This window comes from Macaca nemestrina, chromosome 5 (assembly GCF_043159975.1).
Source record: "Macaca nemestrina isolate mMacNem1 chromosome 5, mMacNem.hap1, whole genome shotgun sequence".
Lineage (NCBI taxonomy): Eukaryota > Metazoa > Chordata > Mammalia > Primates > Cercopithecidae > Macaca > Macaca nemestrina.
Window position 1 is genome coordinate 102,803,111 of NC_092129.1, and position 21,493 is coordinate 102,824,603.

General features: G+C 38.9%; 1 protein-coding gene across 1 annotated transcript in view; it reads left to right on the plus strand.

Moving 5' to 3' along the window:
- Nucleotides 1–868: 868 nt before the first annotated feature.
- The window catches only part of LOC105495831 (malic enzyme 1), a 229,187-nt gene continuing 208,562 nt past the window's right edge, over nt 869–21,493 (plus strand). Inside the window, exon 1 of the mRNA XM_011765679.3 lies at nt 869–999. Coding sequence (XP_011763981.2) covers nt 922–999 — 78 coding nt within the window. The 5' untranslated portion in view covers nt 869–921. The remainder of the gene's footprint in view (nt 1,000–21,493) is intronic.

Below are 21,493 nucleotides of genomic sequence, written 5' to 3' on the forward strand. Positions count from 1 at the left end.
CACCTTAACATCTTGACTCTTATCTTACTGGAATTCAAATAAATTCCAGTGGAAAACGTATAGAAACTGACAGGTGTGGCGCCTGAGCTCCCCTCTCTGGGCTTCCTCCCAGTTCCCTTGGGCCTTGGCATTCTGGGTCAAGGTTGATTCCCTCCGGCCTCAGCGCCCCGGGCACGGCCCGCATCCTGGACGGCGCGGCGAGGGCTGTGGATCTGTGGCTAGAGAGCTTCCAAGACGCTAACAAGAAGGGAGAGACGAATCTGATTCTCCTCAGCGTGTCGAGGTCTTCTGTCAACAGTCCCGGGGACCCCTCAGGAGTCCTTCGGTCCCGTAGCCCCCTCGGTGTCTATGACTGCTGGCCGCTGCTGGCTCTGCCTGAACCTCTCAGGTTCGCACCTTCTGGCATTTTCTCGCACTTTCTCCAGCCTTCCCGGGCAGGGGGAACCTGGCCTGACGCTCCCCTCCCCCACCCTGGGTCTCTGGGGTCAGCCGAGCCACCCAGTGCACTGTGTTTGGCATGCCCACATGGAGAGAGGCGACCACAGTGGTGATCATAAGCCCATGGTGGGCAGAGGCCCTATGGAGCCAAGGGCTCCGGCGGCCACCCCCACTCCGCCACCAGCAGCGCTGCCAGGGCCTCGCTCTTCCTCCTCCTCCTCACACGCCGGCTCGGATGATCTCCTGCCATGACTCAGCGCTTCTCGCAGGCTGCCCTGCTGGGGACACCGGCTTCGCTCGGGCCTCTCCCGACGCGTCCACCCCCTCTCGCCACCCACGCCCGCCCCTAGCCGCTGGGCCTTTCCCAGTGCGGCCGCCGCCGCCACAGCTGCAGTCAGCACGGGCACCCCAGCAGCATCCGCCGCCTGCACCGCGCGCGCCGCCCGCCCCAGCCTGACCCCGCCGCCGAACCCGGCGCCAGCCATGGAGCCCGAAGTCCCCCGTCGCCGCCACACCCATCAGCGCGGCTACCTGCTGACGCGGAACCCTCACCTCAACAAGGTAAACCCACAGGCCCACCTGGCCGCCCATCGGCCCCTCTCGATCAGGGTCAGGCCCCTCTTGCAGGTCCCTGCACCATGGCCTCGCCCCTCCGCCACTCCCCTGGGAAGGTTCCCGGTGAGCGGCGGCGGCCTGGGGGGCCTTGGTGTGGGCAGAAGGAAGAAGGACGCCTAATCGGGTCCATATCCACGAGAGTGATGGCAGGGCGGTGCCGGTGCCTCTGCACCTCGGCATCCCATGTTAGGGATAGAGGTAAAGATGTAACTTGTTTAGGATACTTCGGCAGCAATTCTCCGAAAACAGGAGCCCAGACAATGAAAGTAGTATCAGACAAAGTGTGTGAATGGGGTATTTTTGGTGAAGGTAGCAGACAGGCTGCCAGGTCAGACTCCATGTGCCTCCCACTTACTGGTTGCACAGCGTGGCAATTATTGGAGGCTGATAAGGCGAGAAGTGATTCAACTGGTCCTGCCCAGACAGAAATGTGTACGGACTGCCTTCAGATCACGTTAGCAATGTGGAAATCCAAGTCCTCTTGGTTTCTGGAGTGACACGGTTAAGAGTCTGGGAATGCGTGGTGGGTGGCCTCTGTCTTGGACACTTTGCATGGCTTGGTAGAAGAGCTCTGTCCCAGACATGGGACTGTGGGTAAAGCCATTTCTTTTCTTTCTTCTTCTTTTTTTTTTTTTTTTGTTTTTTTGTTTTTTTGTTTTTAATTTGGCTTTCTGGAAGTTAAAAACATTTTTTGTTTGTTTGTTTGTTTAGAGCTGTTTTCTTTTTATTAAAGGGGAATTCGGTGTACACCCTGTTCAGAGACTCCTTTTCGGATCCTGGTAACACTTCATTCTCCTTCACTAGTGATGCAATATAAACACTCGGGATCTCTCTCAAATAAAAAAAAAAAATACCTCCAAATTTATCATTTTACTTCCACACTTATTTTACAGCCCGGTTTATCTCTGAATTGTGCCTTTTGTTTGTGTGTGTGTGTGCGCTTTGGACATTTCCTATTTATTCAGGACTTTGAAAATGCCATCAGTCAGCACAGAGGTCTGTTTAGTTATTTTGGTTGTCTCTTTGGTGGACTGCTTTTTGCATTAAGAACAGGAGCTCAGCTTTTTCCTTGTCGTGTTCCTGATGATTTGTTGATCATATTAATGACTTAAAGACATGATTTATTTAATAAGTGACAGTTAGTGTGAGTTCTTTCTTGTTTTTTTGCGGTGACAGGCACCTTTTACAAATCTATGATGATGTGCTATCTGTGGTCATGTAGCATTATGAAATTGTAAGTAATTCCTACTTATTTCTTTCTTTAAAATAAATTTAATTGCTAGTTTGATTTTTTTTCTTTTCTTTTATTATTCTGCAGGTTTGCCACCTATTTTCAGTAAAACAAAAGTAAAATTTGATGTGACAAAACTATTTGTGACTTGTATGTGTCACCTGCCTACTGTAATTTATGACCACGTTTTGGGTTGACACTTAAGAAGGACCACATGAGTTGTATAACCTGTTTGGTTTTCCTCAAGTCAGGGGCAAGAATGTCTATTCAGAGTGTGTAGATGGCATAGGCAATCCCTGAGCAAGAGTAATTATTGCCTTTACTATGGTTACATCAAGAATTTATTATATAAAAATCCTTTTGACTCCTGTTCACAAGGTTACTAGGAATTAAGGATTAATTCCTACTTCAGAATAATAGTATCACAAAGATCTTCCATCAAAGATAAGATGTAACATTAATATGTTAAAAGCACATTTTCAAATTTGTAATAAGTGAACTTTTTATTTGTATTATGTCAAATTGGATTCACAATTCAGCGTACCAACTTTGAGGCAATCAATGAAATCTTTTACTCAGTTCTAGGATGGTGATCTGGTGCCTTATGAGAGTAACAGAATTTCCTGGGTACTACTGAAACTACAGCTATGGGACTTTCTTCATCTGTCATACACTCAAGACCTCTAGGCCTTTAAGTTTGCTAGTAGCCCAGGAATGTTTTGGTTTATTTTTATTCTTATTATTTTGTAATAACTTTGACTCCAAAGAGACAATAGTAGATTTTAGTTTCCCGTAACAACCCAGCCTGTCACATGTTTTCTTCAACCACACTAACACAGAACTTCATCATTTTACCTTTGGGTAGCTGCAACAACAGTTTTGCTGGTTTTATTTCCATTGATATAGTTCATTCTACATATATGTATGAAAGAGATACCTTCATTAATTAACATTTTATTCACTTCTCTATTATCCAAGCATTTATAGTATGTTATTATTTCCTATTATGTTTAATGTAAAATCAATCTGTCAATTGGGTTTACAGTCTTCTCCAAATTTATCTTATTAGTTCCCCAATGTAGCCTTCCACTTAAAATATATTTGTTGAATCTCTTAATTCTTTCCTTTTTGTGTGTAATTTCTACTATGAAAATGTCTTAGTTGATTTAATAATAATCTCTCTAGGGAAGCATTTCCTAGTTATGTTAGTCTTATTATCATTATTTAACACCTCTGTTTTTATTATTCAGTTAGACTATATAAGTTTGTATTTACTAAGTTGTATATTTTTTTGAGACAGAGCCTTGTTCTGTTGCCCAGGCTGGAGTGCAGTGGTGCGATCTCCGTTCACTGCAAACTCTACCTCCTGGGTTCAAGTGACTTTTGTGTCTCAGCCTCCTGAGTAGCTGAGATTACAGGCATGCGCCACCATGCCCAGCTAATTTCTATATTTTAATAGAGACAGGATTTCACCACGTTGGCTAGGCTGGTCTCAATCTCCTGACCTCAAGTGATCCGCCAGCCTCGGCCTCCCAAAAGTGTTGGGATTACAGGCGTGAGCCACTGCACCCAGCCATAAGTTGTATTTTTTTTCTTATTTCTTTGATTGTCATAGGGCAGGAGTCACAATATTTAGTACAGTGTTTTGCTCAGTAGACATTAAATAAATGTTTACTTAATGAATGAGCCATGTCTTTATTTTTGTCTTTAAACAGAACTCAGCTTTTAAAGTGATCGTTTGGGCATTATCCTCTTTAAAGTAATTTTGTGAAAATAAATTCACATTGAAGTCTAAAGTTTAGTTGACTTCCTATGCCATTATATTGTATGCTGGAATATAGTCAGAAAAGTTGGAATTTGGTTTAAGCTTGATAATGTCATGAAATTTTAATTACTTGCTGGATAACCTAAGGGAGGTGCTTCATCTTGGTAAAATCAAAGTTAACAGTAGATGTGATATGAATTCAAAAATTTTCATAAAACTTAAGAGAATTAGGATTTTCATTTGTTATGATTCATGTATGAGTTTAAGCCTTACTATTTGTTTACACGAAAATATGCGTTATTCCAGGTAGGATTTCATCAAAGCCATTGAGGAAGTAAATCTGCCTCATGTTTAGGAGATTTAGTATTTTTCTGTGCACAGCCCAGACTATTTTTAAGATGTTTATCTTTGCCGGTTTTGTATAAAAGTGTCTAATTTAATGTTTAATGTTTAAAAAAGTTTTTTTTTATTATACTTTAAGTTCTAGGGTACATGTACACAACATACAGGTTTGTTACATATGTATACATGTGCCATGTTGGTATGCTGCACCCATTAACTCATCATTTACATTAGGTATATCTCCTAATACTATCCCCTCCCAACCCCTCCCCACAATAGGACTCCTTGTGTGATGCTCCCCTTCCTGTGTCCAAGTGATCTCATTGTTCAATTCCCACTTATGAGTGAGAACATGTGGTATTTGGTTTTCTGTTCTTGCGATAGTTTGCTGAGAATGATGGTTTCCAGCTGCATCCATGTCCCTACAAAGGACATGAACTCATCCTTTTTTATGGCTGCATAGTATTCCATGGTGTGTATGTGCCACATTTTCTTTTCTTTTTTCTTTTTTCTTTTTTTTTTTGTTGAGATGGAGTCTTGCTCTGTCGCCCAGGCTGGAGTGCCGTGGCTGGATCTCAGCTCACTGCAAGCTCCGCCTCCCGGGTTTACGCCATTCTCCTGCCTCAGCCTCCCATGTGCCACATTTTCTTAATCCAGTCTGTCACTGATGGACATTTGGGTTGATTCCAAGTCTTTGCTATTGTGAATAGTGCCACAATAAACATACGTGTGCATGTGTCTTTATAGCAGCATGACTTATAATCCTTTGGGTATATCCCCAGTAATGGGATGGCTGGGTCAAATGGTATTTCTAGTTGTAGATCCTTGAGGAGTCGCCACACTGTTTTCCACAATGGTTGAACTAGTTTACAGTCCCACCAACGGTGTAAAAGTGTTCCTATTTCTCCACATCCTCTCCAGCACCTGTTGTTTTCTGATTTTTTAATGATTGTCATTCTAACTGGTGTGAGATGGTATCTCATTGTGGTTTTGATTTTATTTTCAGGGATATGGTCTGATATAGATGAGTTGTGTTTTAAATTTTTTCTCAATAATTTTCATGCGACTAACAATCATATTTTATAAATTGCCCTTCAAAATTAAAATTTTACACACAATAAAATAATCTTATTTTTTATTTCTCAATTAGTTTATTTCCCTTTGCAATGGTAGAAAACACTAATTGTTAGTTCTATCATAATTGTGCTTACGTGGTTTCTATATCTTAAGATTAAATAATAATATGACCCATAAGTAAATCTCCAAAAGACACCACTCTTCCATATTTTAGGCAGTTAGGTTCAGTATAAGTCATGTTAAGAGTTATGTTCCAGTAGAAGATAGTGTTTTATTGAAGTTAATTTGGGTCAGCATTACTGACTTTTAAATCTAAAAAATCAGCTTTTGTAGCTGTTTGCTTCCTGGCATGACAAGACCTAGTTGGGTGTGTTGTAAGGAAAAAAGAGAGAAAGAAGATCCATGACAATGAAGGAAAAGTACCCTAAACCTCTTTTTCTTCAATGTAAACTAGACCTGAATGAATTGTTCAGAAAATTTCATCCAACCACAGTTCTCTAGAGTTGCCTCCGCAACATGAGAAACTGATTTATTATTTATGATAGAATCCTACTTATGTGAATGTCATATACAGCCAGATACCTCTGTATATGTTTGTTACCTTTCTGCAGTTGAAACAACAGTAGTAGTATAGAATATCACAATAACAAAATGTGTGGTATAATAAGAAAGATGAGTTTGATGTGATAACTCTTGAGACAGGTGATATGGAGTATAAGAAATATTGAAGAGAAGAATGGATTTGAGATTTTTCATTTTTCAGCTCTGATTTCCCTCTAACTTTTGGACAGGTAGGGGAGAATGTGATGTAAAGGAATGGACATTCTAAAACTTTGTACCTAGAAGAAATGAGCCCAAGTCCCAAGTCTGCTAATTAGCTGTGTGATATAGCATCTGGGAAGGTCCTCCTTGCTACATCATCCCATGGCGGAAGGCAAGAGAGGGAATGATAGAGGGTGAGAGACCAAGAGAGGGCTGAACTTGCTTTTATAAGGAACCCACTCTTGCTTGCAATAAGGAACCCACTCCTGCATTAACAATACTAATCACCTTATAAAAATCCCACCTCTCAACACAGTTGCATTGGGGATTAAACAACACATGAACTTTGGGGGACACATTGAAACCATAGTAGGAAATCAAGTGATATAATAATGAATAATGTTCTCTAAAAACAGGAGAATATAACTACTAGAGCTTTTGTACTAATATACAAACCCTGGATTTTAAAACACTGGTATTTTTTCAATAATCAGGTAATGGTTGAGTAAGAACATCAGCAAAAGTACTTGCATGTTTAATATGGTTTGTCTGTGTTCCTACCCAAATCTCATCTTGATTTGTAGTTCCCATAATCCCCATGTGTTGTGGGAGGGACCCAGTGGTAGGTAATTGAATGATGGGGGTGGTTATCCTCATGCTCCTGTTCTCCTGGTAGTGAGTGAGTTCTCAAGAGATCTGATGGTTTTATAAGGGGCTTTGCCCCATTTTGCTCTTTCTTTTTGCTGCTGCCATGTGAAGAAGGATGGTTTGTTTCCCCTTCCACTATGATTGTATATTTCCTGAAGCCTACCCAGCCATGCTGAACTGTGAGTCAATTAAGCCTCTTCCTTTATAAATTACCCAGTGTTGGATATGTCTTTATTAGTAGCATGAGAACAGACTAATACAGTATTCATACCAGTGTTAGTAATTATGTTATGAGGCCAGGTGTGATGGCTCACACCTGTAATGCCAGATGTGAGCCACCTGGGAGGCCAAGGTGGGAGGATCACTTGAGCCCAGGAGTTCAAGACCAGACTGGGAAACATGGCAAAACCCCGTCTTTACAAAAATGAAAAAAAAAATACAAAAAACTGGGCACGGTGGTGTACACCTGTAGTCTCAGCTACTTGAGTGGCTGAGGTGGGAGGCCACAGTGAGCCATGATCACACCCACTGCATTCCAGCCTGGATAACAGAGTGAGATGTTGTCTCAGAAAAACAAAACAAAGCAAAAAAAAAAAAAAAAAAAAGAAAGAAAGAAAAAAGAAAAACAGAAAAATAAAACCTTAGAGATCCAGAGGCTGAAGGAGTTCTAAGACTTGCATTATACTATTAGGCATTGGCCTTTTAGGCTTAGAATATATTAAAATACATTTAAATTGTCTATTCAGAGTCTTAAGATGGCTATCTAGTAAGTACAGGAGAGAAGCCATAGAATAAAATCAACCCTGCAGACACATTGATTTTGGACTTCTATCCTTCACAACTTTGATAAAATAAATTTATGTTTAAGCCACCCATTGTGTGGTGCTTTGTTGTGGCAGCCCTAGCAAAGTAATAATATACTTCTGTAATTGAAGCAAAATTTCATAATACAGCACTTTCCCTTGCTTTGTTTAGTTGACATTTTCTGGACTTTGACAGGAACATGTAGGTGAGAAGAAGTAATGATCTAATCAGTCAGGTTTGCTTGTAGCCATTGCCAATTTTTGACAATCTCTGTCTTTTGATTTCTGTGTTTAGGCCATTTACATTTAATGTAATTGTTGATACACAGAGAGATAAACAGATTTCTATCATATCATAGGTGTCTGTTTCCTTATTTTTCATTCCTCTATTTTTTGTCTCCAAACTAATTTTTAATTACTTAAATATTTTTATTATTCCATTTTGATTTATTCCATGAGTTTTTGAAAATATTTCTTTGTATAGCTTGTTTTTAGTACTTGGTGTGGTGATTATGATACACTTACTGAACTTTTCACAGTCAACTTAAAGTTAAAATTTCACCACTTCAATTGAAATATAGAAATCTTACCATTATATAGGTCTCATTACCTTCCTCTATTTATGTTGTAGTTATATGTATTATATCCTCTTATATCTATTTATATGTATTACATAAATATTTTTAAAATAGTAATTTAATGTAATGTTTATACCTTTTTTTTTTTTTCCAGTCCATCCTCTTGAGTAGCTGGAACTCTAGGTGCACACCATCATGCCTGGCTAATTTTTGTATTTTTCCATAGAGAGGGCGTTTTACCATGTTCCCCAGGCTGATCTGAAACTCTTGGGCTTAAGAAATCTTCCCACTGTGGCCTTCCAAAGTGCTGGTATTATAGGTTTGGCCTGTAACTTTTATTTATTTTTATTTTATTTTTCTTATATATTTAATTAATTAATTCATTCATTCATTCATTTGTTGAGACAGAGTCTTGCTTTGTCATCCAGGCTGGAGGGCTGTGGTAACATGGCTTACTGCAGGCTTCATCTCAAGGCTCAAGCAATCCTCCCACCTTAGCCTCCTGAGCATCTGGGACTACAGGCATGTGCCACCACTCCTGGCTAATTTTTGCATTTTTTGTGGAAACACAATTTCATCATATTACTCCATCTAGTGTCAAACTCCTGAGCTCAAGGTGTCTGCCTACCTTGGCCTCCCAAAGTGCTGGGATTACAGACTTGGGCCACTGTGCCTGACCCAAACTTTCGTTTTTAACTGTCACACATATTTTAAAGAGTTTAAGAGAGAAAGGATAATCTATTATAGTTAACCAGGTAGTTACTATTTCTGTTGCTCTCTTTCATTCTTCATGTTCTATGTTTGTTTTGGGGTATCATTTCTCTTCCATTTAAAGAATGTCCTCTAACATTTTTTTAGAGCAGGTTTGCTGGAAACCAATTGTATTAGTTTTTCTTCCTCTGAGAATGTCTATTTTATCTTCATTCGTGAAGGATATTTTCGATAGTTATGGAATAATGAGTTGACAGTTCTTTCCCTTTAAGACCTAAAAACAAGCCATTTCTCTTCCTCCTGCTGTTTCTTTTTCCTGATGAGAAATCTGCAGTCATTCAAGTTGATATATGTTTGTAATACATCGGTTTTATCTGGATGTTTTAATGGTATTTTCTTTTTAGCTTTCAGAATCTTAAATATAATGTTTCTGGGTTTGGAGGTTTTGGGGTTTATCTTCTTGGGGTTTTCTGAGCTTCCTGATTCTGTAAGTATATGTCTTTTACCAAATTTGATACATTTTCAGCCATTATTTCTCCAAATATTTTTTTCTTTCTTCTCTCTTTCTGGGACTCTGATGAAACAAATGTTAGGCCTTTTGATATTGTCCTGAGGCTCGGAGCCTCGGGTAACTACATGATAGTATCAAAAGGCCTACTTTTTTAGGGACTTCTTTTCTCTTCAAACTGATTCGTTTCTAATGATTTAGCTTTATGTTCACTGATGCTTTCTACTCTCATCTCAATTCTGTTCTTCAGCCCATCCGATGAATATTTTATTACAATTATCGTATTTTTAAGTTCTAAAATTTCCATTTGGTATAGCTTTTATTTCTTGTCCAATACTTTCTTTCCATTTATTTAGAAAGACTTTGCCCTTATGTTCTTAGGCATGGTTATAATAACTGATTTTAAGTCTTTGTACATTGTACAGAAATTTCAAGGTCTGACACCTCAGGATTGGTGTTTGCTTATTTGTCTTTTATTTTCCAAGTCAACGTTTTCCTGTTTCTTTCTATGTTTAGTAACTTTTTAAACTTTTCTGGACATTTACATATTATGAAATTCTAGCTTTCGGTTATATCTTAAGGGGAATACTGTTCTTCTTAGCTTTAGTGGTCACTCAACCTGGTTAGGTCATTTTGCAAGTTGGACCCACCTGTGGCCTGTGGTTCTGATATCCATTTGGTTTTCAAAGTCTACTCAGTAGTACTATTTGGATTTGTCCATTATGTGTACCACCCAGTGGATAGTGTGGGATCTGTGCAGTAGTCTACGCTATAGTTTACTTCTCAAAGCCTTTGGTATGCTGTTTAAGGTCAGATCTATGCACGTTTAGCTCAAAGGCGAGTGTAGATGTTAATATACAATTTTATGGGATTGCTCTCGTGAGTTCCCTTCTTTCTGTGATCTCTCTGATGTTTTTTGTTTCCATGAGGACCCCCTTTCCCGTCCTCTGAATGGAAAACTAGGCTTTTGTTTTCCTGCCCTGTTGTGTACTTCCTTCAGATGTATTTGCATCTGAGGCCATGCGATTGGAAGACAGAGAGAGAAAGTTGCAACAGGCATTTGACCTAAGATCTTGAGACCAGATCTACATCCTCTGGTAAAAAGAATGATTCCCTTACCTTAGAATTTTAGGCATCTGTCATGGTTTTTGCTTCTGCCATCCCTGTGGGATTATCTGGGAGTTGGAACTGGAGAGGATGGAAAAGAATATTGGATGTTCTTGCTTCTCTGACCTTTAAGCATCCCTTTCTGATTCTTGGACCAGAAAGATAAGGCTTCTCTTCACAGTCTTTGTACACAATCAGTTGCACTTCCAGCTTTTCTGCTGCTTTTGAGTCAAGGCCAGTTGACTACAGCAGAGAGAAAAAAAAGCCACGCCATATTGGAAGAAAAAAGTGCCAGGAAACTTAATCTGGTTTTGTGTTGTTGGATTTAGTGGGAGAGACAAAGTATACTATAGCTACCATTTTGCACAGAACCAGATCCTCAGGTTGTTATTTTTAAGGTATGAATATGTGAAACTCAGTCTAACCTGATTTTAAGTTCAGAGAAGGAAAATATCAGGGAATTGGTTCCCAAATGTATACTCAAAATTTTTTCCCATTTTACTGGGTGCATATTTGCTATACCAATCAATATTAATAATAAAGATTATTGTGTGGAAATGGTTCATGTAAGACAAAACTCTATACATAATTTTTTAAATGTCTCTGTTCTAAGGATTTAGAAAGAAGTTTTGCCTTTTTGATATCTACATACTTCATTTCTGCCCCTCTTTGTGCTGTGAAGGAGAATAGGAAGTTCAATGTTCAAAATTTCTTTGGGGTTCCCTCTCTTGGCTTTGGGGCCCCCCTCCCTGTCTCCATACAGGGAAGCTTCTTCTTTCTTCCCCCTTCTTTCGTGCCTATTAAATTTTCCACTACTTAAAACCAAACAAACAAAAACAAAAAACACAACAAAAAACCCAACAACAACAACAACAAAACAAAATTTCTTTGTGGACGTGGGAAGGAGTGTTATACTGGTTTGCATCATAGATTTATCTTTCAATATAGTTGCTCTTAGGGCCTGGAATGTAGTAGGCATTCTGTGATAATTTGTTGAATGGATGCATCAGGGATTATTCTTGAAGTAACACTGTCTTGCCTTGCAGATATTGCTATCACCTCTCGGTAGTTCACATTCTACCTTGTGAGATAAATGCACAATAACCTCTTTTATATGCTGTTGAATGTGTGTTGGAGAATCTCTTTTCCTTAATGGTTATATGGATGACCACTATATTGTTTAGGATTAGGTTTTGTTACATATAACAAAAAAGCAAAATGAAAGTGAGTTAACTACGATACAGCTTAATTATGATAAACTGTTTGGTGGGTCCACAAAGTCATCAGGAACATAGGCTTCTCTCTTGCTGCTCTGTCATCTTCAGGATCACTTCATGGTCCTAATTGAGTATGTAGGTCTAAAGATACCATCTACAGGCTGGGCGCAGTGGCTCATGCCTGTAATTCAAACACTTTGGGACGCTGAGGTGGGTGGATCACTTGAGGTCAGGAGTTCGAGGCCAGCCTGGCCAACAGGGTGAAATTCCGTCTCTAATAAAAATATAAAAATTAGCCGGGCATGGCAGTGGGAGCCTGTAGTCTCAGCTACTTGGGAGGCTGAGACAGAAGAATCGCTTGAACCCAGGAGGTGAAGGTTGCAGTGAACCAAGATCATACCACTGCACTCCAGCCTGGGTGACAGTGCAAGGCTCTGTCTCAAAAGAAAAAAAAAAAAATACCACCTACACATTCCAAGATGGCTGCTGGAAGAAATGAGAGAATTACAAGAAGGCTTACTTTTCAGTGGAGTCCCCTCTTTTAAAGTAGCCTTCCCCACATTTCACATGATACTTCCACTTAGGTCTAATTGTTCAGAACTCTGTCATACGGCCACATATAACTACAGGGGAGTCAGGAAATGCCTTTTATTTAATGCATTGCAACCCCAAATAATATTAGGATTCTGTTCCTGGGAAGGAAAAGGGAAATAGATGTTGTGATAGGCAATTGGTAGTCTCTACTATAGTTAGAGCTGCCAGAAGCAAAAGCATTGAGATTTAATAAATGTAAATATTAAATATGAATGTAAGATTCTTGGAAATGGAGGTGAATGGTTCTTAATATTTTAAAAGTAGTCATAGATTAATTTTATAAAAATAAGAAGATATAATAATATGAAAAGTATGTCTGCCACTTCTGTGTCTGGGCTAGCTGGTTCCCCTTCCTAGAGGCAACCACTGTTGCCAGTGACCAGTGTTTTCGTTATATACTACAGATATTTTATGAAGTATTTTTTAAAGTTAATTTTCATAAGTTAAAATGTTATTGATACAGGGCATGAATCAGATATGCCCTTAGTGTGGTAGATAGGAGATAATGTTATAAAGACAAATGTTTCAGGTGGGAGTATATATGTGAATTTTATAGAGACACCCAAAACAGATTAAGAATCATGATATCAGGTTGAGCCATCTATGATTTGCCTGGTAGTCTGAAACTAGTTCTAAAGCATTGTTATACTCACCACCTTTTGTTTTGTTTTGTTTTTTTTAATCTGAGCTAGCCTTAGTATGTGGATTCCTTAGTATGGTGAGTGATAAACATGCGGGTTGACTATTGCTAAACTCACAATATTTTTATGAAATGGAATAACTAGTCAGGAAAGGTGCTGGGGCTTCCCATTACTCTTAGGATAATGTTTGAAACTTCTTACCTGGTTAACTAGGACTTGCCCACTCAGGTTCGTACCGTCTTTCCAGTGCTCATCTTTTATCATTTTCTCATGGTTGGTGCAGTTTCCTTCCCTATGCTTTCCCTGAGAAGCCAAGCTTTTCTGCAATAGGCGTTATGTCCATGCTGTTTCTTCTCTGCCTATCCCCAACTTCTCACCTGGTCAACTGCTACTCTTTCTAGTCATCCTTCAGATTGCATTTTGACATTACTCCTCAGTGAACTATTCTTTTTTAACTGCCTAAATTAAGTTTTTCCTTTTCTTTTCCCTGTACTTATCACAATTGTTATAGTTATTTGTGTAGCTTTTCATATAATATCCTGTTAAGCTCTTTATATCATAAGCCTAATGAGACTATGGACCATACCTGACAAAACGCTGTTTCATTGGGGTAGTTCCTATATACATTGTAAACATTCACTCAACGATATCTGTGAGTGTGATGATTAATTTTATCTGTCAACTTGCTTAAGCCATGGGGTGCACAGACATTTGTTCAAACATTACTCTTGTAACTCTTGTAGTGTCAGTGAGAGTGTTTCTGGATAAGATGAGCATTTGAATTGAGTAAAGCAGATTGCCCTTCCTAATGTGGGTGGGCCTCATCCAATCAGTTAAAGGACAAAAAAGCTGAGTAAGAGGGAACTTCTCCTGCCTGACTGTCCTGAAGCTGGGACATCAATTTTTTCCTGCCCTTGGACTCAAACTAAAATGTGGGCTTTTCCTGAGTCTTGAGCCTCCTGGCTTTCATACTGGATTTACACCATTACCATTGGCTCTCTTGGGTCTCTAGCTTGCTGGCAGCAGGTCTTTGGACTTGTCAGCCTCCATAATCATGTGAACCAGTTACAATATTTCTCTCATAATAAATCTCTTCATATATATGAAGGTTCAGTTTCTTAGGAAAACTGACCAGTACAGTGAGCTTCACAACCCCCCGTAAAGTAACTGTAAAAGGAGAGAAAAACATCTCCACAGTGGATCTGAAGCAAGAAAGCCATCTTGTGGTGTTTCTGGGAATATCATGTCTAAGGTATGTATCCCTTAAGAAACTGAAGTGTAGTCCTCTGCAACAGTTCTTAACATATTTTGTGCCAAAGGCACAAAAGTTGGAAAGTTGATGAAGTCTGTGGACTCCTTAAAGCAATGATTTTAAATAAACAGTATACATAGCATTACAAAGGAAACCATTTGTAATTACAGATATCAAAATATTAACAAATATATCTTACAAATGTGTATTGTAAGATATATTCCTCTTTATTGAAGACTTATGCAGCAAGATATATATTTAAATATGGGCAATTTAAAGTGAAGTTTTATTTTTTAAAGGGATCAATATCACGGTTGTCTACATGAGTAGCCTGTGTGCCTGTTCATGTTACTTAAAAAAGTTGGACCTGGTGCGGTGGCTCAAGCCTGTAATCCCAGCACTTTGGGAGGGTGAGGTGGGTGGATCATGAGGTCAAGAGATCGAGACTGTCCTGGCTAACATGGTGAAACCCCATCTCTACTAAAAATACAAAAATTAGCTGGGCATGGTGGCATGCACCTGTAGTCCCAGCTACTTGGGAGGCTGAGGCAGGAGAACAGCTTGAACCTGGGTGTTGGAGGTTGCAGTGAGCTGAGATCACACCACTTCACTCCAGCGTGGGCGACAAAGTGAGACTCCATCTCAAATAAAAAAAAAAAAAAAAAACAGTTGGCTAGGCACATTGGCTCATGCCTGTAATCCCAGCACTTTGGGACGCCAAGGGAGGAAGATTGCTTGAGGACAGAGGACAGGAATTTGAGGTCAATCAGGGCAACATAGTGAGACCCTGTCTCAAAAAAAAAAAAATTTCCAGATGTGGTGGTATATGTGTATAGTCCCAGCTACTCAAGAAACTAAGACAAGAGGATTGCTTGAGCCCAGGAATTTGAGGCTGCAGTGAGCTATGATTATACTACCGCACTCTATCCTGGGCAACAGACTGTCTCTAAACAAAGCAAAACAAAACAAACCTTATTGCAGATCTAAAGCTGCAGAAATTTCAAAATAATGAAGAACATGAATGTTATTTCCAGATACATGCCACAGATGTAACATGACATAAAAATAATTGTTATTTCTATTGAAAAGACAAAGAAACTGCTTTTTTTTTTTTTTTTTTTTTTTGAGACAGGTCTCACTCTGTCACCCAGCCTGGAGTGCAGTGGCATGATCTTGGCTCACTGCAGCTTTGACTTCCTGGGCAAAAGACATCCTACCACCTCTGCCTCCCAAGTAGCTGGGACTACAGGTGCATGCCACCACACCCAGCTAATTTTTTTCTTTTTTTTTTTTTTTTGTAGTGATGGGGATCTCACTATGTTGCCCAGGCTGGTCTCGAACTTCTGAGCTCAAGCAATCCTCCCACCTTGGCCTCCCAAACTGTTGGGATTAGAGGCATGAGTCACTGTGCCTGGCCAGGAACTACTATTAATATGTCTCTTGTTTATTTCATTTAAAATGGAAGGAAATACTAAATCTCATAGAGTATATGAAAAAGATGTCCAAATTCAGGCCTCATTAATTACTCATCTATGCCTTGAGAATCTGTGATTAGGTCTGTGAACCTTAAGGTAAAAGCCTCTGATAGGGAGCTAAATTGGTTCTTCACCAAAAGCAATGACCTTGGTCTCTGAAAACTGATTCTTAAACTCAGAAGCTTTCACCATACTGGAATGTGAAGAATAAAAGTCAGTATTCACTTAGCATGTGCATATTAGTGACTTTATTTTAAAACTTAATAACATAAACATTTATATAACACTTTATAATTTACATAGGATGCAAAAACACCTGGTCTCATTTTTTCTTCCCAACAACCCAGTGAAACACACATAACATGTACTACGTGTTCAATAAATAGTTGATTAGCCTTATTTAGCAGATGCAGTAATTGAGGCAAATCTCCATTTAACCCTTAATACCTTAAATATTTGCTCAAAATCAAGTGTTAAGTCATATCTACTTGTGACTCAAACTTGACAAATGGTATGCCCTTTAGTCTTATGTTGCTATTCAGTCATATTTGTTGGTGAAGTGTGCATCTAAATTTCTAGTGTATGGATTATCACAATCTATTAAATACCAAAAATGTACTGAATAGCTGCCTACAACAAATAGTTGTCTGTCCTAAACTGTCACTAGTGTCAAGATTGAGAAACCTGGTCAAAATGAAAGTACTTTAAAAAATCCCCATAAACTCTGGCACTTATGCTGATATGTAGATACATATTTTGGTTAAACCAAAGTTGATCTTGAATGCCTGGTTTAAAGTCAATGAAAAAACTTGTTAATAGTGGATTAGTTTAATTAAATGATTTCCTAACGTATGTGTGGAAAGCTTAATTATTATTTGGGAGATTTTAAAATCATGAGCACTCTTTGTACTGTTGCATAAATAAATCTTTGTTTGAAATTTGAATTCGATGATTTGGTTATTCAAAATAGAACTACACATAACTGAACCACACAGTACTGAAAATTTGTTTCACATTAATATATTTATGCATCCATTTGTTTATTTAAAATGTATTAAGGCCCTGCTCCATCCCGATATTGTACTAGTGCTGTCATACAAATATGAATAGTATATTGCCTGTCTTCTAGACCTGGGTAAAACAACAGGTAAGCAGAAACAATGAAGTATGGGAAATTCTATGATAGAATTATCCCTTGAAGGAGATCATTATTCAGGGATAGGCAAGGGACACAGGAAGAAACAGACATTTGCAACTTCATGTGTAAATTAATTGGTAATTAAATGTGTTGGAATTGCTCTCTAATGCTCGTAGTCTGCAGATTCTTCTATTAGCTTGAAGAGTTAAGAAATCAAGACACAATAGAGGATTATTTTATAATTCTGATCTTTCTGGTTCACTATATGACTAATCACTATACACATTGTCATAGGCATAGAGGATTTTGTCACATATATAAGATTTTTAAAAATAGTGTAAAGGTACATATGATAACTAGGAACTCTACTGGCAACCAGTGGTTTTTTGGATTATTCATACATGTTTCAATTGAAGATCTTAAATTTTGATTTTTCATCATTTGTGTACATTGCTAGTTTCAGTTATTTACTGAAAAGTCTCAATCTGCTTATTTAACAGATACTTTTCTCTACTGATTTAGTGACTGTGAAATTTGCCTTACAACTTCTTATGATAAAATAGCACTCCATCTTGCTGAAAAGCTTTTGAAACTTTTCAAATGATTTCAGTGATTTCAAGAAATATATTTGGGAAAATTTAGTGTTGATGTTGATGGCTAACAATTTTTCAACCTTAGAAAGAATCTATAATAAGCAGTAATAAGACTTTTAAGTGAAAAATACTTAAACCTCTCATCCAATGTTTTAAAAATCCATTTGCTCTTAGGTGCAGGTGTTCTTTCCTTTTTTTAAAAAAAATTTAAGCAAACATGTCACTTAAATCACAAAATTGTAACACTTGCTTATGTCCTATATTTATACCTCAATGAAATAATTTGGGGGTACTGTAAAGTGATATTTTGCTGTAAATTTTAGGGTATCAAAGGCCAAGACTTAGCTGAATGTATTTTAGATATATTGTTAAAATCGGCCGGGCGCGGTGGCTCAAGCCTGTAATCCCAGCACTTTGGGAGGCCGAGGCGGGTGGATCACGAGGTCAGGAGATCGAGACTATCCTGGCTAACATGGTGAAACCCCGTCTCTACTAAAAATACAAAAAACTAGCCGGGCGTGGTGGCGGGCGCCTGTAGTCTCAGCTACTTGGGAGGCTGAGGCGGGAGAATGGCGTGAACCCGGGAGGCGGAGCTTGCAGTGAGCTGAGATCCGGCCACTGCACTCCAGCCTGGGAGACACAGCGAGACTCCGTCTCGAAAAAAAAAAAAAAAAAAGATATATTGTTAAAATCATTACCAGGTTAAAATTACTTTATATCACACATGAGTAAAAATTAATTACTATGCAATGAAACCAAATGATCTTTTTTGTAAAGAAGCTGTGTTTAATATATTGTTGGTCTTAAATAATTGGTTTTCTGTCCTTTAAAGAAGACTAATAGTGAAGAATTAGTTTGTATAGTAAAATGCATTCAGAGTAATTATTTTTATATGATTATTTTCTGATATAAACTTTACCCTATAAATACATATGTCATCTGGCTGATTTTTTTGGGGGGAAAATGACAAATTATTATTATTTTTTTTTATTTTTTATTTTTTTTTTTTGAGACGGAGTCTCGCTCTGTCGCCCAGGCTGGAGTGCAGTGGCGCGATCTCGGCTCACTGCAAGCTCCGCCTCCCGGGTTCACGCCATTCTCCTGCCTCAGCCTCCCGAGTAGCTGGGACTACAGGCGCCCACAACCACGCCTGGCTAATTTTTTGTATTTTTAGTAGAGACGGGGTTTCACCGTGGTCTCGATCTCCTGACCTTGTGATCCGCCCGCCTCGGCCTCCCAAAGTGCTGGGATTACAGGCGTGAGCCACCGCGCCCGGCAACAAATTATTTTTATATGATTATTTTCTGATATAAACTTTACCTTATAAATACATATGTCATCTGGCTGAATTTTTTTGGGGAAAATGAGGTTGGATACCATCAGGAAAATTATTTTTTTAGTTTAGTTTTTTCTTTTTTTCAAGACAGGGTCTAGCTCTGTCATCCAGGCTGGAGTGCAATGGTGTGATCTCAGCTCATTGCAACCTCAGCCTCCCAGGATCAAACGATCTTCCAACCTCAGCCTCTTTTTCTTTTCTTTAATTATACTTTAAGTTCTAGGGTACATGTGCACAACGTGCAGGTTTGTTACGTATGTATACTTGTGCCATGTTGGTGTGCTGCACCCATTAACTCGTCACTTACATTAGGTATAACTCCCAATGCAATCCCTCCCCTCTCCCACCTCCCCGTGATAGGCCCCGGTGTGTGATGTTCCCCTTCCCGAGTCCAAGTGATCTCATTGTTCAGTTCCCACCTATGAGTGAGAACATGCGGTGTTTGGTTTTCTGTTCTTGTGATAGTTTGCTGAGAATGATGGTTTCCAGCTGCATCCATGTCCCCACAAAGGACACGAACTCATCCTTTTTTATGACTGCATAGTATTCCATGGTGTATATGTGCCACATTTTCTTAATCCAGTCTGTCACTGATGGACATTTGGGTTGATTCCAAGTCTTTGCTATTGTGAATAGTGCCACAATAAACATACGTGTGCATGTGTCTTTATAGCAGCATGACTTATAATCCTTTGGGTATATCCCCAGTAATGGGATGGCTGGGTCAAATGGTATTTCTAGTTGTAGATCCTTGAGGAATCGCCACACTGTTTTCCACAATGGTTGAACTAGTTTACAGTCCCACCAACAGCGTAAAAGTGTTCCTATTTCTCCACATCCTCTCCAGCACCTATTGTTTCCTGACTTTTTAATGATTGCGATTCTAACTGGTGTGAGATGGTATCTCATTGTGGTTTTGATTTGCATTTCTCTGATGGCTAGTGATGATGAGTATTTTTTCATGTGTCTGTTGGCTGTATAAATGTCTTCTTTTGAAAAGTGTCTGTTCATATCCTTTGCCCAGTTTTTGATGGGGTTGTTTGTTTTTTTTCATGTAAATTTGTCTGAGTTCTTTGTAGGTTCTGGATATTAGCTCTTTGTCAGATGAGTAGATTGCAAAAATTTTCTCCCACTCTCTAGGTTGCCTGTTCATGCTGATGGTAGTTTCTTTTGCTGTGCAGAAGCTCTTTATTTAAATTAGATCCCATTTGTCAATTTTGGCTTTTGTTGCCTTTGTTTTTGGTGTTTTAGACATGAAGTCCTTGCCCATGCCTATGTCCTGAATAGTATTACCTAGATTTTCTTCCAGGGTTTCTATGGTTTTAGGTCTAACATTTAAGTCTCTAATCCATCTTGAATTAATTTTCGTATAAGGAGTAAGGAAAGGATCCAGTTTCAGCTTTATACTTATGGCTAGCCAATTTTCCCAGTACCATTTATTAAATAGGGAATCCTTTCCCCATTTCTTGTTTTTCTCAGGTTTGTCAAAGATCAGATGGCTGTAGATGTGTGATATAATTTTTGAGGGCTCTGTTCTGTTCCATTGGTCTATATCTCTGTTTTGGTACCAGTACTATGCTGTTTTGGTTACTGTAGCCTTGTAGTATAGTTTGAAGTCAGGTAGCATGATGCCTCCAGCTTTGTTCTTTTGGCTTAGGATTGTCTTGACAATGTGGGCTCTTTTTTGGTTCCATATGAACTTTAAAGCAGTTTTTTCCAATTCTGTGAAGAAAGTCATTGGTAACTTAATGGGGATGGCATTGAATCTGTAAATTACCTTGGGCAGTATGGCCATTTTCACAATATTGCTTCTTTCTATCCATGAGCATAGTATGTTCATCCGTTTGTTTGTGTCCTCTTTTATTTCACTGAGCAATGGTTTGTAGTTCTCCTTGAAGAGGTCCTTCACATCCCTTGTTAGTTGGATTCCTAAGTATTTTATTCTCTTTGAAGCAATTGTGAATGGGAGTTCATTCATGATTTGGTTCTCTGTCTGTTATTGGTGTATAAGAATGCTTGTGATTTTTGCACATTGATTTTGTATCCTGAGACTTTGCTGAAGTTTCTTATCAGCTTAAGGAGATTTTGGGCTGAGACGATGGGGTTTTCTAAATATACAATCATGTCATCTGCAAACAGGGACGATATGACTTCCTCTTTTCCTAATTGAATACCCTTTATTTCTTTCTCTTGCCTGATTGCCCTAGCCAGAACTTCTAACACTATGTTGAATAGGAGTGGTGAGAGAGGGCATCCCTGTCTTGTGCCAGTTTTCAAAGGGAATGCTTCCAGTTTTTGCCTGTTCAGTATGATATTGGCTGTGCATTTGTCATAAATAGCTCGTATTATTTTGAGATATGTTCCATCAATACCGAATTTATTGAGAGTTTTTAGCATGAAGGGCTGTTGAATTTTGTCAAAGGCCTTTTCTGCATGTATTGAGATAATCATGTGGTTTTTGTCTTTGGTTCTGTTTATATGCTGGATTATGTTTATTGATTTGCGTATGTTGAACCAGCCTTGCATCCCAGGAATGAAGCCCACTTGATCATGGTGGATAAGCTTTTTGATGTGCTGTTGGATTCGGTTTGCCAGTATTTTATTGAGGATTTTTGCATCGATGTTCATCAGGGATATTGGTCTAAAATTCTCTTTTTTTGTT